The sequence below is a fragment of the Tauraco erythrolophus genome, chromosome 9 (genome assembly GCF_009769465.1).
Source record: "Tauraco erythrolophus isolate bTauEry1 chromosome 9, bTauEry1.pri, whole genome shotgun sequence".
Classification (NCBI taxonomy): domain Eukaryota; kingdom Metazoa; phylum Chordata; class Aves; order Musophagiformes; family Musophagidae; genus Tauraco; species Tauraco erythrolophus.
In genome coordinates this window covers 23,235,222-23,250,772 of record NC_141473.1, presented here as the reverse complement: position 1 = coordinate 23,250,772, position 15,551 = coordinate 23,235,222, and the positions used below count along the sequence as shown (strand labels likewise).

At 46.7% G+C, this 15,551-nt stretch overlaps 1 protein-coding gene across 3 annotated transcripts in view; it reads left to right on the top strand.

Moving 5' to 3' along the window:
• LOC104380140 (uncharacterized) overlaps window positions 1-15,551 on the top strand; it is a 29,273-nt gene that overhangs the window by 11,103 nt on the left and 2,619 nt on the right. For 2 of the 3 annotated variants that reach the window (XM_086616912.1, XM_086616913.1), the window contains exons 3-7: window positions 6,689-6,850; window positions 9,409-9,599; window positions 10,613-10,763; window positions 11,994-12,020; window positions 13,535-13,653. In XM_086616912.1, coding sequence (XP_086473038.1) covers window positions 6,689-6,850; window positions 9,409-9,599; window positions 10,613-10,763; window positions 11,994-12,020; window positions 13,535-13,653 — 650 coding nt within the window. Of the gene's footprint in view, window positions 1-6,688; window positions 6,851-9,408; window positions 9,600-10,608; window positions 10,764-11,993; window positions 12,021-13,534; window positions 13,654-15,551 lie in introns of all 3 variants that reach the window. The other variant, XM_086616911.1, reaches the window with a different exon arrangement.

The window sequence follows — 15,551 nt, the reverse complement described above, 5'->3', positions numbered from 1 at the left end:
CCTGTCCAGGCCTATCCTGTCCTTTTGAGCCAGCTTTCTCAAATAATGAGTGAGCAAGAACTAATGCACAAACTCAAATCTTTGCTGGGCTGGAGATGGAGATCCCATTTTAACCCACCAGCACAGCTGTGATGGAAACTCCTGTGTTCTGAGACTGACCAGACTGCAAAGACATAATATTTTCAGCAGCTCTTTCCCCCTTGCTGGGTACACCTTGCGACTGACAGGAGAACAAAAAGCCCTTCACGCACCTTCTCCCATAGCAGCTGCTGATGAGTGCTCACCCCGGTGCTTTGACTGGAGCCCCACGCTGCCGGCACGCAGACAGATCGCTGCCATGCCTGCCCACTGTGGTGGCTTCTATGAACCAGTGACGGAAAGATCTAACTGGGGAGCTGATCCTTGATAGCAAGAGAGAGACCAAAAAGCCCCATGAGCTAAAGGAAAGGAGGAGGCAGGCTAGGTGAAGATGGTTACACAGGCACGCCAAAAATATCAAATAGTGCATAATGGGGATTTCTTTTTGGGGTGTTCACTACAGTAATAGTGATGAATTGGAATGGGAGATGGGTGGGAGGAAGCCAAGTGACAAGTGCTTTGTGCTGTGCATATAAATTCACCATGACCTCTCCGCCCGGGCCCTGAGCCATCAGGCAATGGTGTTCCTCTCCAGCATGCCAAACCCTCCTGAGCAGAGAGGAAGGTCAGAGATGGTTACATTGCATATTGAGGCAGCACAAGCAACACACAATCCAATGGAGCAACCTCTTCCTCCCCAGAGCTGCCTCACACACGGCAGAAGACAGATGCCTATTTCGCACGGTTTCCAAACAGACAGCGACCTGGCCTTTTGGCAGAGAGTTCAAAAGAGGACCGGAGCAGGAGAGTTTGAATACAAAGAGACTTTATAAAAGGTTACCTAAATTCTCTGTCGCACTCCAGAGGGTTTGCAGCCAGCTTGGTCTCGTCTGACAGCTCTGGCTGCCTGTGAAATTCCTTTAAATCCTTTGTGAAATGGAGCCTCAGTTTCCCAAAGCAGAGCATTTAAATAAACAAGAGACTAAATTAGAAAAAAGCCGAAGAGGAAATGAAGCTCTTGGTGGCTTATCTCCCCTCCTTTTTAATATCCTCACTGGCTGAGTGCTAAAGCTCTGTGCCCCAGAGCACTTTTCTTTGTTTGTTTTTCAAGTTGTATAAATACAGCTGTGATCTAGATGCTGGGGAGGTTTGCCCCTCTTCACAGAGCACCTCCAGGCTGCTGTGCCTCAAGAGCAGCACTCTTCAAACTGCAGGGATGCCAGGTAGCACCCAAGCTGACTGGGGCAAGAAACGCAGATGGCTGCTGGCCAGCCCTGCCGCTGCTGCTGCGGCTCCGTGCACCTCTGGGCACAGGGACAGCCTCCTGCAGCTGCAGAGCCTTCTGCCCTCACCAAACCTGCACAAGGTTGACCTGTCCTCACTGTCATATGACAGAGGCAGGGCAGAGTGACACCCACTCAGAAACAATGTCCAGATGATCATCTGCCTGTACATCTGACAGATGTGTCTCGGTTCACCCCAGCTGAGGCTCTGCTCCAGGCTTACTCTGTGGTTTTCACAATTGCCTGTAACCTCTCCAAGATACAACATGGTACTTAGAAGCCAATCTCTTGTCTGGCCTGATGTCATCTCAGGGACTTAGATATTCCTGGAAATGCAATCAATGTTGTCTGAAAGACAACAGGCCAGTACTGGGTATTCCCACTCTGGTTGGCAAATAACATGGCAAACGAAATTGTTCCGTCGAATCAATTCCTGCTGCATTAAATTCATGCTGAGAGTGCTTATACTGGCTTATATTTAATGGCAGGTGAGAGCATTATTTCATTATAGGTGACAGCAGCTTCCTCAGTTCTGTTGCTGGTTTTGGGAATATAACTTTCAAGTTACGGGAGAGCAGTTCAGTTTCCCCAGCCAACCTGGCTGTGGCAATGCCAACAGCACTGTGCTTACCGGCACACCACAGCCGAGCAAGGATTTAGTCCCTGGATGAGGATGTCCCTTGATGTCCTCCTGGCCTCCCTTACTGCTGAGGCCACTTCCAAGAGAACAGGAAGGAAAATACTGAACAAGAGAGACTGGAAATGACCAAATATTTTGACCATTTGGATTCATTTGGTGAATGGCTTTGGCTGAAAATACACATCAAATCATTTCAGTCTGGCGTTTCTTAAACAAAGGTTTCTGATCTTTTGTTTCGAACTGTTGTTATTTTGAAATCTGCCTACGTTTAGAAAGATGAAAGAAGGTAGAAGCTGTCAAACAACAAGTGAAAGAACTTTGAAGCCTAAATAAAAGCATTTCCTTTTAAGCCAAATTAAATGTTTGGGGTCAGTTTGAAGATACATAGCTTTTGATGCTTTTGCTTTGCAAACATTTCCTCATGCTCCATAAAGTTTACATTTAAAGTCAGCCCATACCCCTAGAAGAAAAGAGAGGGTGGGACCGTTGTTGGCATTAAATGAAAAAAAAAACAAACATTATTCACAGAGAGCTGATTATCCTGGGCCAAAGCCATCAAAATACTCTGTAGAGAGTGGCATGGTTCAGGGGAAGGATAGGGCAACCTGTGATAGTCAGCCCCGTAGCCTGTGCGTGCTGCTCGGAGGAAACCAGAAGCTATCAGTAAGCGCAGCCCCTCCTGGACAGCAGGGTGGAGCTGTCAGAAATACACACCACGATCCCTCTCTTTCCTGTTATTCACAAGCCTTTTGGTGCTGTCAGCTTCCAGTGACAAATGCTTCCCACTCAGCCTGTGGCGTCACTAATCATTTGCTCCAAGCCCACGATGGGAGGTTTGTAAATATGTTCCTTGGCTGTTGGCGCAGTGACCATACTGGCCATGCTAACGTGTTGGGAGTGGGCAGTGAGGGATTTATGGGAGAACAGAGCATGGTATAACTCAAAACTATCCGCAAGAGAAAGTGAAGAGCATCACAAGAAGTGCAGAAACCTAAGTCACTGTGAGAAACCTCAATTAGCTCCTGTCTGAATGAAGAAGAACTTTACCTGCAAGCTAGTCCTGCCCACCAGCCTGGCTCCTGCTGCCAGGTCCAGCCCATGACAGTTTTTCATTGAGCCTGATTGAAGAAAAGCTCCCACCTCTTTGACTGTCCTGGCTTCTGAGGAAAAATGTGATTTTACACCTGTCAAAATATTGACCGGAGGGCTCTAGATAAGCCAAAGATCCCAGAGCAGGTGTTGATCTTGTATTTTTAGGCTTCCTAAGAAATCTGTGGGCTAGCACAACTGTGATGGTTTATTGCCAGCTAAGCAGGGCTGTATGTAGTGAAAACCTGTCCCCAAAATTTAGTCAGGTGAACACTCACAGGGCAGAGATCTCTTTTTAGTTACCTGGGTGTAAAGTCAGTGTAGTGCACCTTAACTCCACAGGGTCAAAACTGTGGTGGCAGCAACTCAGCATAGTACAGCTGAGAGCATTGGATTCCTTTTCTTCCAGATGAGGGTCTGGTTCAGTCTGATGTACCTGAAAGCAAAATCTGGCACCTATTTACACATAATCTTGTCACTTTCCTATTTTAAACATCTGATTCATAAACTGTGTCTGTCTGACCCTCTGCATCTTCACCATCAAAAAAAAGGTGAGATCTTTTTTCTTCTTCATAGGTTTCATCGACTCAAAAATGGGCATATGGCTTTGGTTCCAATACTATTTGACAATCTCCATGTGGAGAATGGGAAAAATTTCAGTTCCGTTAGGTGAATGTTTTGGGAAGCTTCAACTGGGAGGACAGAGACTGGAAGAGACTCATCCTGGAAAATGTTTGTAGTTTCCCTATGGTTGCTCACCCTCCACTGCTAGCACAAAACTCACAGGTGCTAAGAGGAAAATATTTAGACCAGAATGTGACAGAGCAGGTTCTATGCTGCACTTGGCATAACCAGAACATAGGAAGGACTGTTTAGGTATTTCCAGTCTATGGAATAGAAAGTCCTGGAAGGATCCCTAGAGAGGCCCTTTCTGAGCAATCGTTTTGGGGCCAACCAGATAAATTACACAGATTTTCTGTATTGAGCATCTGCCACATCTGAGCAGTCCTGATGCTAAATGGGCTTTGTGACAGGTCAAGCAAGGTGAAGCATCCCCCTTAAAAGCTTTTGCCCTTGCACACTGATAACAGAGGTGGCTGGCCCTGCAGGGATGGGCAGGCACTGGAGGCTCTGCACAATTTGCCTTTTGCTCATTTGTGCTTGCTGGGATCACTTCAATAAAATACAAATTAATTTCTTATTAAATAGCCCAAGCTGCCTGCCCTGAGCGGCCTCTGAAGGATGGCTGTGAAACAGGGGCTTCCAGCATATTGAGTCCAACCTTCGGTCTGGTTTTACATCCTCTACAGGGGTAAATCCACCTTGCCCCAAGACATGGAGCAACTGCTTTACAACTTTTCCCTCTCATTTTCTGGAGACTTGTATTTATTCTCAGGAGTTAGAAGTTCTCTCTAACTTTTGCTAAAAGCCAGATTTTCTCCATGCCCACCCCAAACACACCTTTGCTTTCAAGTGCCTTCAGCCCTAGACACAGAGCACTGGAAATCAGGGCTACCTTCTCTTCTCCTCCTCCTGCCCGTTTTGCCCTATAGACCTGGCAGCCATGAACACGAAGCAGGACAAATATGGAACAAAAAGAAGGTCTCTAACTGAAAGAGATCACAGTCAAATGCTTCAGGCTTTCTCCCCAATGCTGAGGTTACAGCCAGATGTTTTAATTTATCCTCTTCTCCAAGAGCTCCTCTGTCCCTTGTAGTCTTCCGTTTTGTTTCTACAGCTATAAGGGGTTGGATTTGGTTTGCTGTGTTCTTAGGACATTACAGACATGCCATCAGTCACTGCGACAGCAAACGGGCAGAAAGGGGAGTTGTTAAATGTGAAAAAAAGGGTACGGAGTTGCAGAAAGTACATTTTCAAGGATAATGAGGAACTTCTGACTACTCATTTTGGGACAATGTAAAAAAATGACTACCTATTTTGAGACAGCTCAAAACTGCCAGATTTTCAGAAGCTGATACTCGTGTACTTTCTGAAAATCATTCTTCTGAAGCTAGCTACTAGCAAATCCCTAGCTGCTTTCAGATACGTCAGTTATAGTGCTTTTGATTGAAGCTTTTCCCAGCAGACACTATGTAGGCTTTGTTCTCCCTGTGGGTCCTGGGGCTGCGCCCCTTCCCACTGCACAGACACGTTAAGGACTCAGTTTTATGGCTGAATAACCTTTGTCTTGCCACCACTTCTGCAGGCTCTGCCCGAGAGGAAAATAAAAATCATGAATGTGAATGACTAGTTGGCTTACAGTCATCACAGTTTTTCATATGATTTCATGTGACCTCTGTCCCAACCTCAGACACAAAAGCATCTGGACATAATAATACCTGTTTATAAAAAACATTGTATCATCATTTGTTTAAAAAGAAGTAAATCCTAATGTTGATTATTTTCGAACACACCATGAGCTTTCTGACATAATGAAAAGACAGGAAGAGTCCCAAGGCTGGCATTTCCCCAAAAATGTAGTTTGTTGTGGGAAAGGAGACAGAGTAAGCTTCCTGCTTTTGTAGAAGGAACTTATTTTTTGAAGTAAGATAAACTTAGAGTGCTGCTTTTGTAAAGATCGAGGCTTATTTTACTTACTGATATCACATGCACATGGGCAGGCAGCGCCAAAGTGGAAGTGAGCCTCCGCGTGTATTTGTTAGCAGTGTGTTCGGCAGAGCCCGCTCATGGCACAGGAGAGGACACTTGCTGCGCACGGGGAAGTCCTGCGGCCAGAAATGGTGAAGGGCAGAGCAGGAGGCTGGGAAGCATCATTGCCTTTCTTCTGCCACAGGATTACTGTCTCCGGCAGTGCCTTTGGCTGAGCAGCAGGGAAGCTCTGCAGGTCCTAGATGTAGAGAGATCAGTGGTACACAATATCCTGCCATAGCCAGACAGCAAGCTTGATCCTGCAGACTTTCTTCAGGCATCTCTTAATGACTGAGAAAGTAGCAACAGGGACGTAAACTGGGATCTGCTTAAGACCAGTGGAAAAATGTTCTTTCAATTCGGCAGCTTGGTTCAGGCACACGCCCTCTCATTGATCCACCAGTGATGAGAGTCTGAGTTCAGCTGTGCCATAATGGCTGCAGATTGCCAAAGGCAGACAAAACGTACCCCCGAGTTGGTCACAAAGCAGCAAATCGCTGCAACCTGCAGATACGTGCCTTTGGGTAGGAGCCAAGCTCAGCCTCAGGACACAGAAGTGTGACTTGCATTGAGGGCTATGGGCTAAGTAAGACATACTAATCCCAGCCACCGATAACATACAATGGAACTATATTTATTTGTAAGGGTCCTGTGGCCAGTAAAAGACAAAAATTAGCCTGGGAAGTGGAACTAGAAACAGGCTGTCATCAGGTTTTCCTCTGTGTCAGCCTATGATCAGTCAGAAGAGTCCCTCTGATGGCGCATCTTGCCAAGTAATCCAGAAAAGAGCTGTGAGCAAGCAATGCTGAAGCTCAGATCTGGCTTGCAAGAGGAAGCCTGAGTGTCTTTATCACAGCCCACATGACTGTAAAGAGTGTGCTGGGCTCCCAACTGCTAGTAAGGATTGCTCTACTGTTACTCCATGGTCCAAGATGCATTGTCCTTGCAGGTGAACCAAGGTAAGAGTAAAGCCCTAGGATCTGGTCTGGGATACCTGGAACACATTTGCCAACTGATTGAGAAGATTGGGCAGCTGCAGGAGCACAACCTGCGTCTCCAAAAGCAAGTGTGCAGCTTGCAGAAAGAGCAGAAGATGAGACAGATAAAAGAGGTAAGCAAACACCATAGTATCTTCCATTAAATGATATACTGAAGGCCCAGATGGAAAGTTCCAAGTCTGTGTGAGGGAAGATGCTAATTTACTTGACCCCACACCCACTTGAGCTGAGTGCTCTGGTCTTCAGGGAGCCCTTGCCCACCACAGTGGCCTCAGCTTCCTTTGGGGTGCGCTTAGGTTTCTGTTCTTGTTCAGTATTTTTTCCCAGATGTGCTCGCTTCTGTTGAGTTAAAGCATCCCTCTCACCTCATGTGATGGCCAGCTTGAAGTCCGTAGCTTTTACTTCTCTCAGTTGAAAACTTCCCAAGAACACATCTCCCTCCGTCAATGCTATCAAACCAAAACATTTCCATGGACGTCCTTAGAAATTGTGTTTTGAATTAAAAGCTCTTTCTTTTCCTTCTGGTTTCAAACTGTCAAAAATCACAGAATTTCTCACAAAACAGACAAAATGGGAAGGAGAAGCAGTGGTACCACTACCCAACTCCATGCTCTCTTTCCCTTCCCATGCTTCTGAGCTGCCAAATGAAGAACCTCTGAAGTGAAACATCTCAGTGTTCCCATCTGTCTTTTTTCATCAGCCAGAGCTAGCTGGAGAATTTGACTGAAATTTGCAAATCATTTCTGCATCCTCCTAAGCAGCATTTTTCAGCCCCTGCACATTTTGTTCAGCTCTACTACCTCTACCTCACCTCTGCTTCTCAGTTCTTTTTCTTTGACCAGCATACCAGGCTTCCAGCTTTTTTCCTTCCCTCCCTTTCTATTTATGTTATCACTCCCCAAAGGAATAGAAGTGGTTTGTCACACAGCTATTTCTTTCTGGCCATGCTGTGGTGAGTCTTTTATTCTCCTGACAGCATCATTCCTCCCCCAGTGCTGCTCTCCCACCTGCTGGGACTGGATCTGCAGTAGGTGACTGACTCCTCCTCAGACCCAAAGCCAAGTTGTGAGTCAGGTTGCAGAGCAGCGTAGCCCGTCATTTCCATGTACCCATCTCTCATGCTCAGAGGAATGCAGCCTCCTACATAGAGCCTGGGAATTGTTAACACATTTCCTGAGGCTTTACAACTGTGAGTCATTGCTCAAAGTAACTCTTCCAAGCTGCAAATTCAGGGTCAAATCCTCATCTGGTGTATGTGCCCCCTCCTCCCTGGCTCCCACTGAAATGAAAGGCACCGTGCTTTCATTTAAATATTTGAAACTTTGATCTTTTTGGTATTTTCTAGTATCTCTCAGCAGTGCCTTCCCAGCCACATTTGTCCCATACCATTCAGTGGGGAATTGGACTCCCAGATGTAATGTTCAGCACTTGCAATGTGCTCTACAACACTTAGTGCCCTCTCTTGGGTGTCTCTGCAGTGACTGCGTCTCCTATATCTGAGCAGCTCTCTGTCATTTTCCTCTTCAAAGTCACAGCCCCTCTGTGTAGAAGAGGGTACACTACTACTGCCATTTGTCATGAGATGTGGAGGTTGCTATCCATATTGCATTTTGGAGGGTGTCCAAAGGCCACTTTCCAATCCGTGTTCACTCTCCATGCAGATTATGGGCATGGAAAGGTTTCCATGCCCCAGACATGGCTGATGAAGACACAACCCCCAGAGCAGAGATGGGTTAGTGTGGTATTAAGAGCTGGTCACGAGGATGGTAGATGGCCAGTGCTCCCAGTGGTGCTCCTGAGAGCTGTACAGGCATCACCACTGAGACTGATGACATTTCAATCCTGGAGCACTGAGGGAACACAGTTACTCCACATCCTCTCCTTTACAGGGAAATCTTTAATGCTCTGAGCCAAAAGCAGCATCTTTCATCAGAGTTTTCAAAGCACCTCCCAAGGTATAAGTACTGCAAAGCGCCGTGCTGCTGTGGCAACATACCCAGATGAGATGTTACATTAAAACTGTTGATTGCTTGGGGGTCTCCAGAGGTGCTAAACTGGTGTTGGCCTGTGCTGGTTCCTTCCACTTCAGATGGATGAAGCTCTCCTTGCTTCCTGCCCTGCTAAACTCTTGTGCAACATGGTTGTGGCAGGTAGAAAACCTCCCCTTCCCACCACACCAGATACAGCAGAAGTACACCAGCTCAAGTACCACGTGTGTTACCAGTCAGATTCACTGTGAGTGAACTATGGCATCCCATCAATAAAAATACAAGATACTGTTGTCCCTACACTTTCCAAAACAAATAACATTATCTTAAAATGCGAGTCACTGTTGTGATGGATCTATTTATTTGCACAAATGCTTTCGCTGAGCAGCTCTCTGTTTAGAAACTTGTATTCAATTCCTTCTGGGAAACAAACCCAAAAGATGCTGAGTATCAGGCAATTTAAGTTAAACACCAATGAACCCATGAAAAATTCACATTACCAACTCCAGGCTCCTCAGCCTTTTAGAGAATTAAATAATTTGTCTGGGTTTTGATGGGTCTCAGAACAAGGCTGGGCATCCCTGGGCTGGAATGATTGCAATTTGTCTGTGCCATCACACCACGCGGTTACCTTGAGCTGTTACAGCCTGGGAGTCTGCATACTTTCTTCTTGTCTGGTGTAGGAGTACCTTCTGCAGCATTGCTCCTGTGGAGCTGCCAGTGTCTTCCTCAACTCTCACCAAGATCTGAAGACATCTTTTGCTGGGAGGAGCAGACCTCACAGCCTCTTGGTTCAGACTGGAAACCCTTCCGATCTTTCCATCATCCCAGAAATAGGAGGGAACACTGAAAAGCTGAGCAGCTGCAATGGTGAGTTAAATACCTCTAACCTGCCCTCCTGCTTGCCACTAGTTGGGTGAAATAATCTGACCAGCAACTTCCTTTTCTCTAGGAAAGAGAGATGGGAACAGAGCAGGGTGTTAGTGGAACTATACCTTAGCTGGAAAGCAAAGAGATCTGCTTTATAATGCTTTGTCTACACCTAGGATTTTAACACTTGCTTCTTTACATGTGTGAAGCCAGACTTTTAGCTCTGCAGCTTTGGCTGCAAAGATTAGGACAAAGGCATTATAAAACAGGTCTCTCTTTCAGAAACTTAGCATGCCTGAATGGGTCCATTAGTGGAGCACCTCCATGTGGCTTTAAAATACCCCCAGCCAAGGTAGGATTTGATCTAAGATGGAAAGCCTTATGCCTGTTAATAGTCTCCTACCCTCTCAGGCAGGCACTGAACACATTCCTGGAGGATGACTTATTCTGTAGACCAAGTGGAAATAAGTCCCAGCTGCAGAGATTGGATCCATAGACCAACTTTTCCAGAAGGCAGAGAAAGACTGGGCTCAGCCTACTGATGATAAAGCCAGCTGAAAAGTCTAGATCCAATGTTATATGCGAACCAACCCACTAATTGAGGCTGATCAGTTTATTTCAAAGCTTGGACTTCAGCCTGCCTCTAATACCTGGTGGAACACAGAACATCAACACACCTCCTAGCAGGACTGAGTCAGAGTGTAAATGACCTTTGGGATCTCTAGGGCTGAGGCTCAGAAATGCTCTTTCCTGGCAGTTTCAGAGCAGACCTGGAATGAAAATAAGACCATGAGGAAGACATTAGAAAGTCTGCTGTGATCAGACACTTTATTGCAGCATTCACCTTCTTTCCACTGAAGTGTGGCACAAAAACACATAGGATCTCATTCCACCATTAAGTCCTCAGGGTTCTCATCACATTTAGAGTCGAAGCTTGCTGGCAGCGCTGTCCAGAGGCCGTCCTAGCAGGACACTGATGAGAAATGTGAGCAGGTCCTTGTGTGTCATTGCAGGAAGAGAGAGATACCCAGATTCAGGAAACAGCCAGCCGATGGTGGGGCTCAGGAAGTCGTCAAACAATAGGAACAACAAGGAGAATGAGTTCAGAGAAGCCGGTAACATGGCTGAAGGGCAGGCTTTTCCATCAAAGGACCCTGCAGTAAGAAAGGTGAGTGATAATCTTGGGGCCAGACTTCAAATGGGACCTGTGGGAGAAGCAGGAGAAGTTCTGCTCAGGCAGAGCAGAGTAGGGTGCTGGGAGGACAAGCCAACCCTGTCTGCTACTGAACGGGGCTGGGTCAACGAGGGCCAAGATGCTCTGTGCCTCTCTGATCCTAGCCTTAAATGAAGACAATGGCTATATCCATATGCTAAGAAAGGCACAAACAGAGCACTGCAGACAGCAGCAGGGGCTTTAGCCCCCTCTAACTCTGGATAATTCGACATGTGAACTCTGTCATAAGTATCTTTACTGCTGCTAGCAAGATTAAACCAAGCACACGTTTATTACTACATACAAAAATTTTAGTGAGTCAATCCTTAGCTGGCAACACTTACTACCAGACTGGCAGCATATCAGCGTAATTAGCTCCAGTCCCCAAAGTGTGTTTCAGGGAAACCGTGTCGCTGAAGTACGAGGGAGCTGGGACGAATGCTTTTCCTCTCCTTTTCTTTCCCATTGTTTGTGGCTGCCTCAGCACTTTCAGGTTCCGGTGGGGATCAGGAGTGCTGAAATGCCAGGGCAGAGGCTCTAATCAGAGTATTCCCAGCCTGACAGGAAAGAGGAAGGAGTAGGTCTCTCACGGGAAAAACCTTCTCATGAAATTTCCATCCCAAAGTTCCAAATTGGTTTCAAACATTTCAGTGAACTTCAGAAACCCAATTAAGGCTCAATCTTAAAAGGTGCTCCATGCTCTGGCTTGTGTCCAGCAAAATTCTGGACTACGAGCATTATTTTAAGCACATGGGAAGCCTTGATGACTTCACGGGACTGCAGAATCAAGATCCACACTCTTCCAACAGAATCCTAGTGCTCTCTTGTTACACCACACCTTAGTATTGTCACAGTATTGCATTTTGTACCCTGAGCATGAAATGCCCCATTTCCTTCTACAGTGCAGGTACTGCATGGGAATCCTGCTGCATTAGTCCCCAGGCTACTAGGTGCTGTACACATGAGCTGGCAGTCTAAATACAAAAGAGAGGTGAGAGGTGGAGGAGGAAAGAAGCGATTATCACACATGTGAGGGACTGAATCATGGTAAAGAGATAAAGGACTTGATCGAGGCTACGGATCGACTCCAGGGCAGAGCTGAAAACAGAGCCCAGTCTGTTCCCAGCACTGTAAGATGGTCTCACTGTTTCAGTATTTATCAATTTATTTCCCTTTTGTTTTTAGGGTCTGGACATCAGCAAGAACATCTCGGTATGTACTGCCTTTGCAAAATATATTCAACTTGTACCTGCCATCATCATGGACCAAGCCCCTCTAGTGCACAGCATTACACATGGAACAAAAGAGGTTCATTGATCCCCAAAGTTTACTATCGAAGTAACAGACACTCACGTACTATGACTTGCTGCATTTGGTCCGTGGTTCTCCCACCCCCGCTGCAGACAACAGCCAGCTAGCCTTCAGGAACAGGCAACTGCTCAGGCTTCTTGTGGTATTAACAGCGCTTGCTTTTCTGGGACACCACCAGCACAGTGAGGGACTAACTGCCGAGGCTTCCCAACCCTTCCCGCAGCACGCATTAATCCTAGTAGCAAGCACAAAGGTTTGATATTTCCATGAGCAAACAGTCTCACTTACGGGCAATTAACTCAATAGCTCAGAAAACAGCGGTGCCGATTTCAGCCGAGCCCATGACCTCATCTGAAGTTTTGAACCCAAAACTGGGCACAGCCCCCAGACCGGCCGCGACCGCCGCGACGGGCTCTGCCCAGACCGCCGCGCTGCGCGCCCGAGGTGGCCACGGCTCACGCAGCGCTGGCCACGGCTCACGCAGCTGGCGGCACCGCGGGGCGGGACGGAACGTGACAATGGTTTGAGAGCTTCGCTGGAAGGGGAATGGTTTCTCCCCATCACGCTAGTCCTGGGCCGTGATCTTTTTTTTTTGTTCTGTTCCCAAGGTTCTCCAGCCGTTACTTTAGGACATTTAAAACAATTTAGCAAGAAACCATGCATATTTTTTTAATGCATCGCTCTTTTTCAGTTCATGAATTCAGATGAGCTCAACCCTGAAAGAGTAAACATGGAGGGGGGGCCTCTTGAGACTCCCTGACCTCCTGATAATCTCTATTAGCATTTCAAATGTAAGTGCCCAATAGCTATGGCTTGTAGACGTGACAAGGAAACAAAGGCTTGATCTCTTCTAATTTATGGTCTACAAGAGTCACCACCTTGAAAAGGGCTGATACCAATGCACCTGGCCTAACAGAAAGAAGAGAGTCAAGCTGCTTTTTTGGGTTGGTTTTGTTGTAAAGACACGCCACCCCCCGCACCCCTCCGCGCAAGGGAGTAGGTAGGAAACCAAACTGTGATCTTTTCTTTTCTTTTAGTACAGTATAACAATGGGGTAAGACGTGCCTTGAGGCAGGTAGTCAGCCAAGAGCCCTCATGCTCTGAAACCTTGTCAGAAAGAACAGCAGGGTCCTAAACACAGAAATGTTACCAAACAAAATACAAAAAGGATGGTTTTAATGATGGTTGATCCATCCTGTCTCGTTGTGTCCTATACAGGTACAGGCCGGCCACCAGTCATCATTGCAGGGTGTTAAAAATTATTTTGTGGGACCTGACTCCTATCAGTCCAAAATAAAGAAGCTCCCCTCTTCCCACCACCCTGGAGTACCCCAAAGTGTGGTGTGTTGGCCAGATGAGGTCTGCCAGCAACTAGCCTCTGGTCCTTCAAGTTGTGGTTTGTTTTTGCTCCCTAGGGTGAGAGCCATGCTTGGGGGAGAATGAAAGATCTTATGAGGAAGACAAGGCTGAGAAACCAGAACAAGCTGGGGCTGTCCTCTGTGGCTCTGAAGAGGTCTTGCCCACAGCTGTACAGGTAAGAGCAGTGGGATGTTTTCACTTAGTGTTAGAAGGGGGTGGTGAGAGATTTACCTCTGGTTGTTGCTGGTCAGAGAAGACCCCTCCTTACCTTCTCTCCATTGCATATGGTGGTCCTAGCCAGCACAGCCATTTGCTTCCTTAGTGCCCAGGTGCTCCAAGATTCCGACTGGGTGATGCTACCTGTATGAGAATGATGGAAACATTAGAGTCCCCAAAATAAGGTGCTCACCCCAGCAGGGCAAGGGGATGTTCACAATCAGTCAGAGCCATTCTGTAGCCTAATTATTTGTGTTTCTGCTCCCTCCTAAGCATTACAGTCGAGGTTAATGCTCTCCACTTTCACATCTTTCATCCAATGGAACAATATCCCATATTGCATCTGATGTGTGACAGGGTGGGACAGTTGGGATCAGCTGGAAGGTTTCCTGTCAGAGGAAGGGGAGACACGGTTTGCTGAGCGTATGCTCATGGCTGGGTCCTGCTTGTTGCTGTAGACGAACATTTGGGTCAAGCACGGGGTCTTATTTCTATTAAGAGATCTGTGCTGGTTCCTTGGCCAAGTTTGTCTACCAGCCTAGTTATGGCCTGGCCTCTGTCTGAGCTGTACTGTGTGGTGCATGTCTGTCCGAGGTGATGACAGTGCTGTCAGCTACCCCATGCACAGATATTCCCTGTGCATTTGCCAAGTCCTCCTAGCTGGTCCAATGAATTTGGGATGTTTGTCTATATAATCAAGTAACAGGAAGAGCCTGGGTATGTTACTCACCAAAGCAGGGGTATTACATGGAGCTGGGCACCTCTCTGTGTTTTTTCAGCTGAGGTCTCAGTAACCATAAGTGGAACAGCTCAAATGTGCTTAAGCCCTCCTCAGGTTTTAGAGGGGAAACAGCAGTTGTTTAAGCACTCAGGAATGTCCCATTGTTCCCCTTAGACAGCCTGTACCTACCTTACAAAGTGCATAAGGGAACTGGGAATCTTCTTATTACAGCTGGGGAAAAAAAAAAAAACCAACCCAAAACAAAACCAAAAACAAACCTCTGTAGTTCATGGAGTGGTTTTTCCAGCTGGGAAAAACTTGGTTGGAGCCCAAGCACACGTAACAGGCGAGCTTCCTCCTATTGTTTGGGAAACTGAAAGAAACACAAATCAGAAAGAGATCAAACAGTTCCATCTAAAATAGATGGTGAACCAGCTGGGGAAAAAAATACAAACTCTTGTGAACCTTCCCTCTAAACCTGATTAGAACCGGGACTTTATTTGTGCTTCAGAAAAGTCCTGTCTTGGTAACCTCCTGCTTGGCCCTTTCTCCACAGCACTGAGGACACTGCCATGAGAACTGCAGGCTAGGTCCTCAGCTGGCTAAATCGATGTACTTCCAATGAAAGGCCAGCCCAATAGCTTCTAACAGAAATAGCTTTTGCTACTTTCACATGTATACTGAACAACTACTACTGTCATGGAAATGCTGTACAATGAGATGCCAAATGAACTATTTTTTACCTGGCTGTAACTGAGCAGCCCCAGAGATCTTGCACACTGATTTTTCCAGGCTGCTTTCTGTAGCTGGTGACTGGCCTTCTCTTTTCTCCCACTAACTTTCTTCTCCCCTATATCTACATAAAACTCTTGCCTCTACTCATGCCTCTTCTCTCCCTCCACTTCCTCTTCTCCTGCTTCCTAGCTCTTATTCCCCAGCCCTATCTGTATTTGCCCTTCTCTTTCTACCCCACACCCTGCAATAGCAATGCACTGACACTGGGCTTTTCACTGGTGCCTAGAAAAGCTGGGCACCTTGCTCCTATGGCATTTTGAATATGTAGTTGCCCTCAGGCTCCTTTGAAATAAAAAGTTAGGCTTAGTGGATCAATGAGAGCCCTGCAAACGCTGGACAGA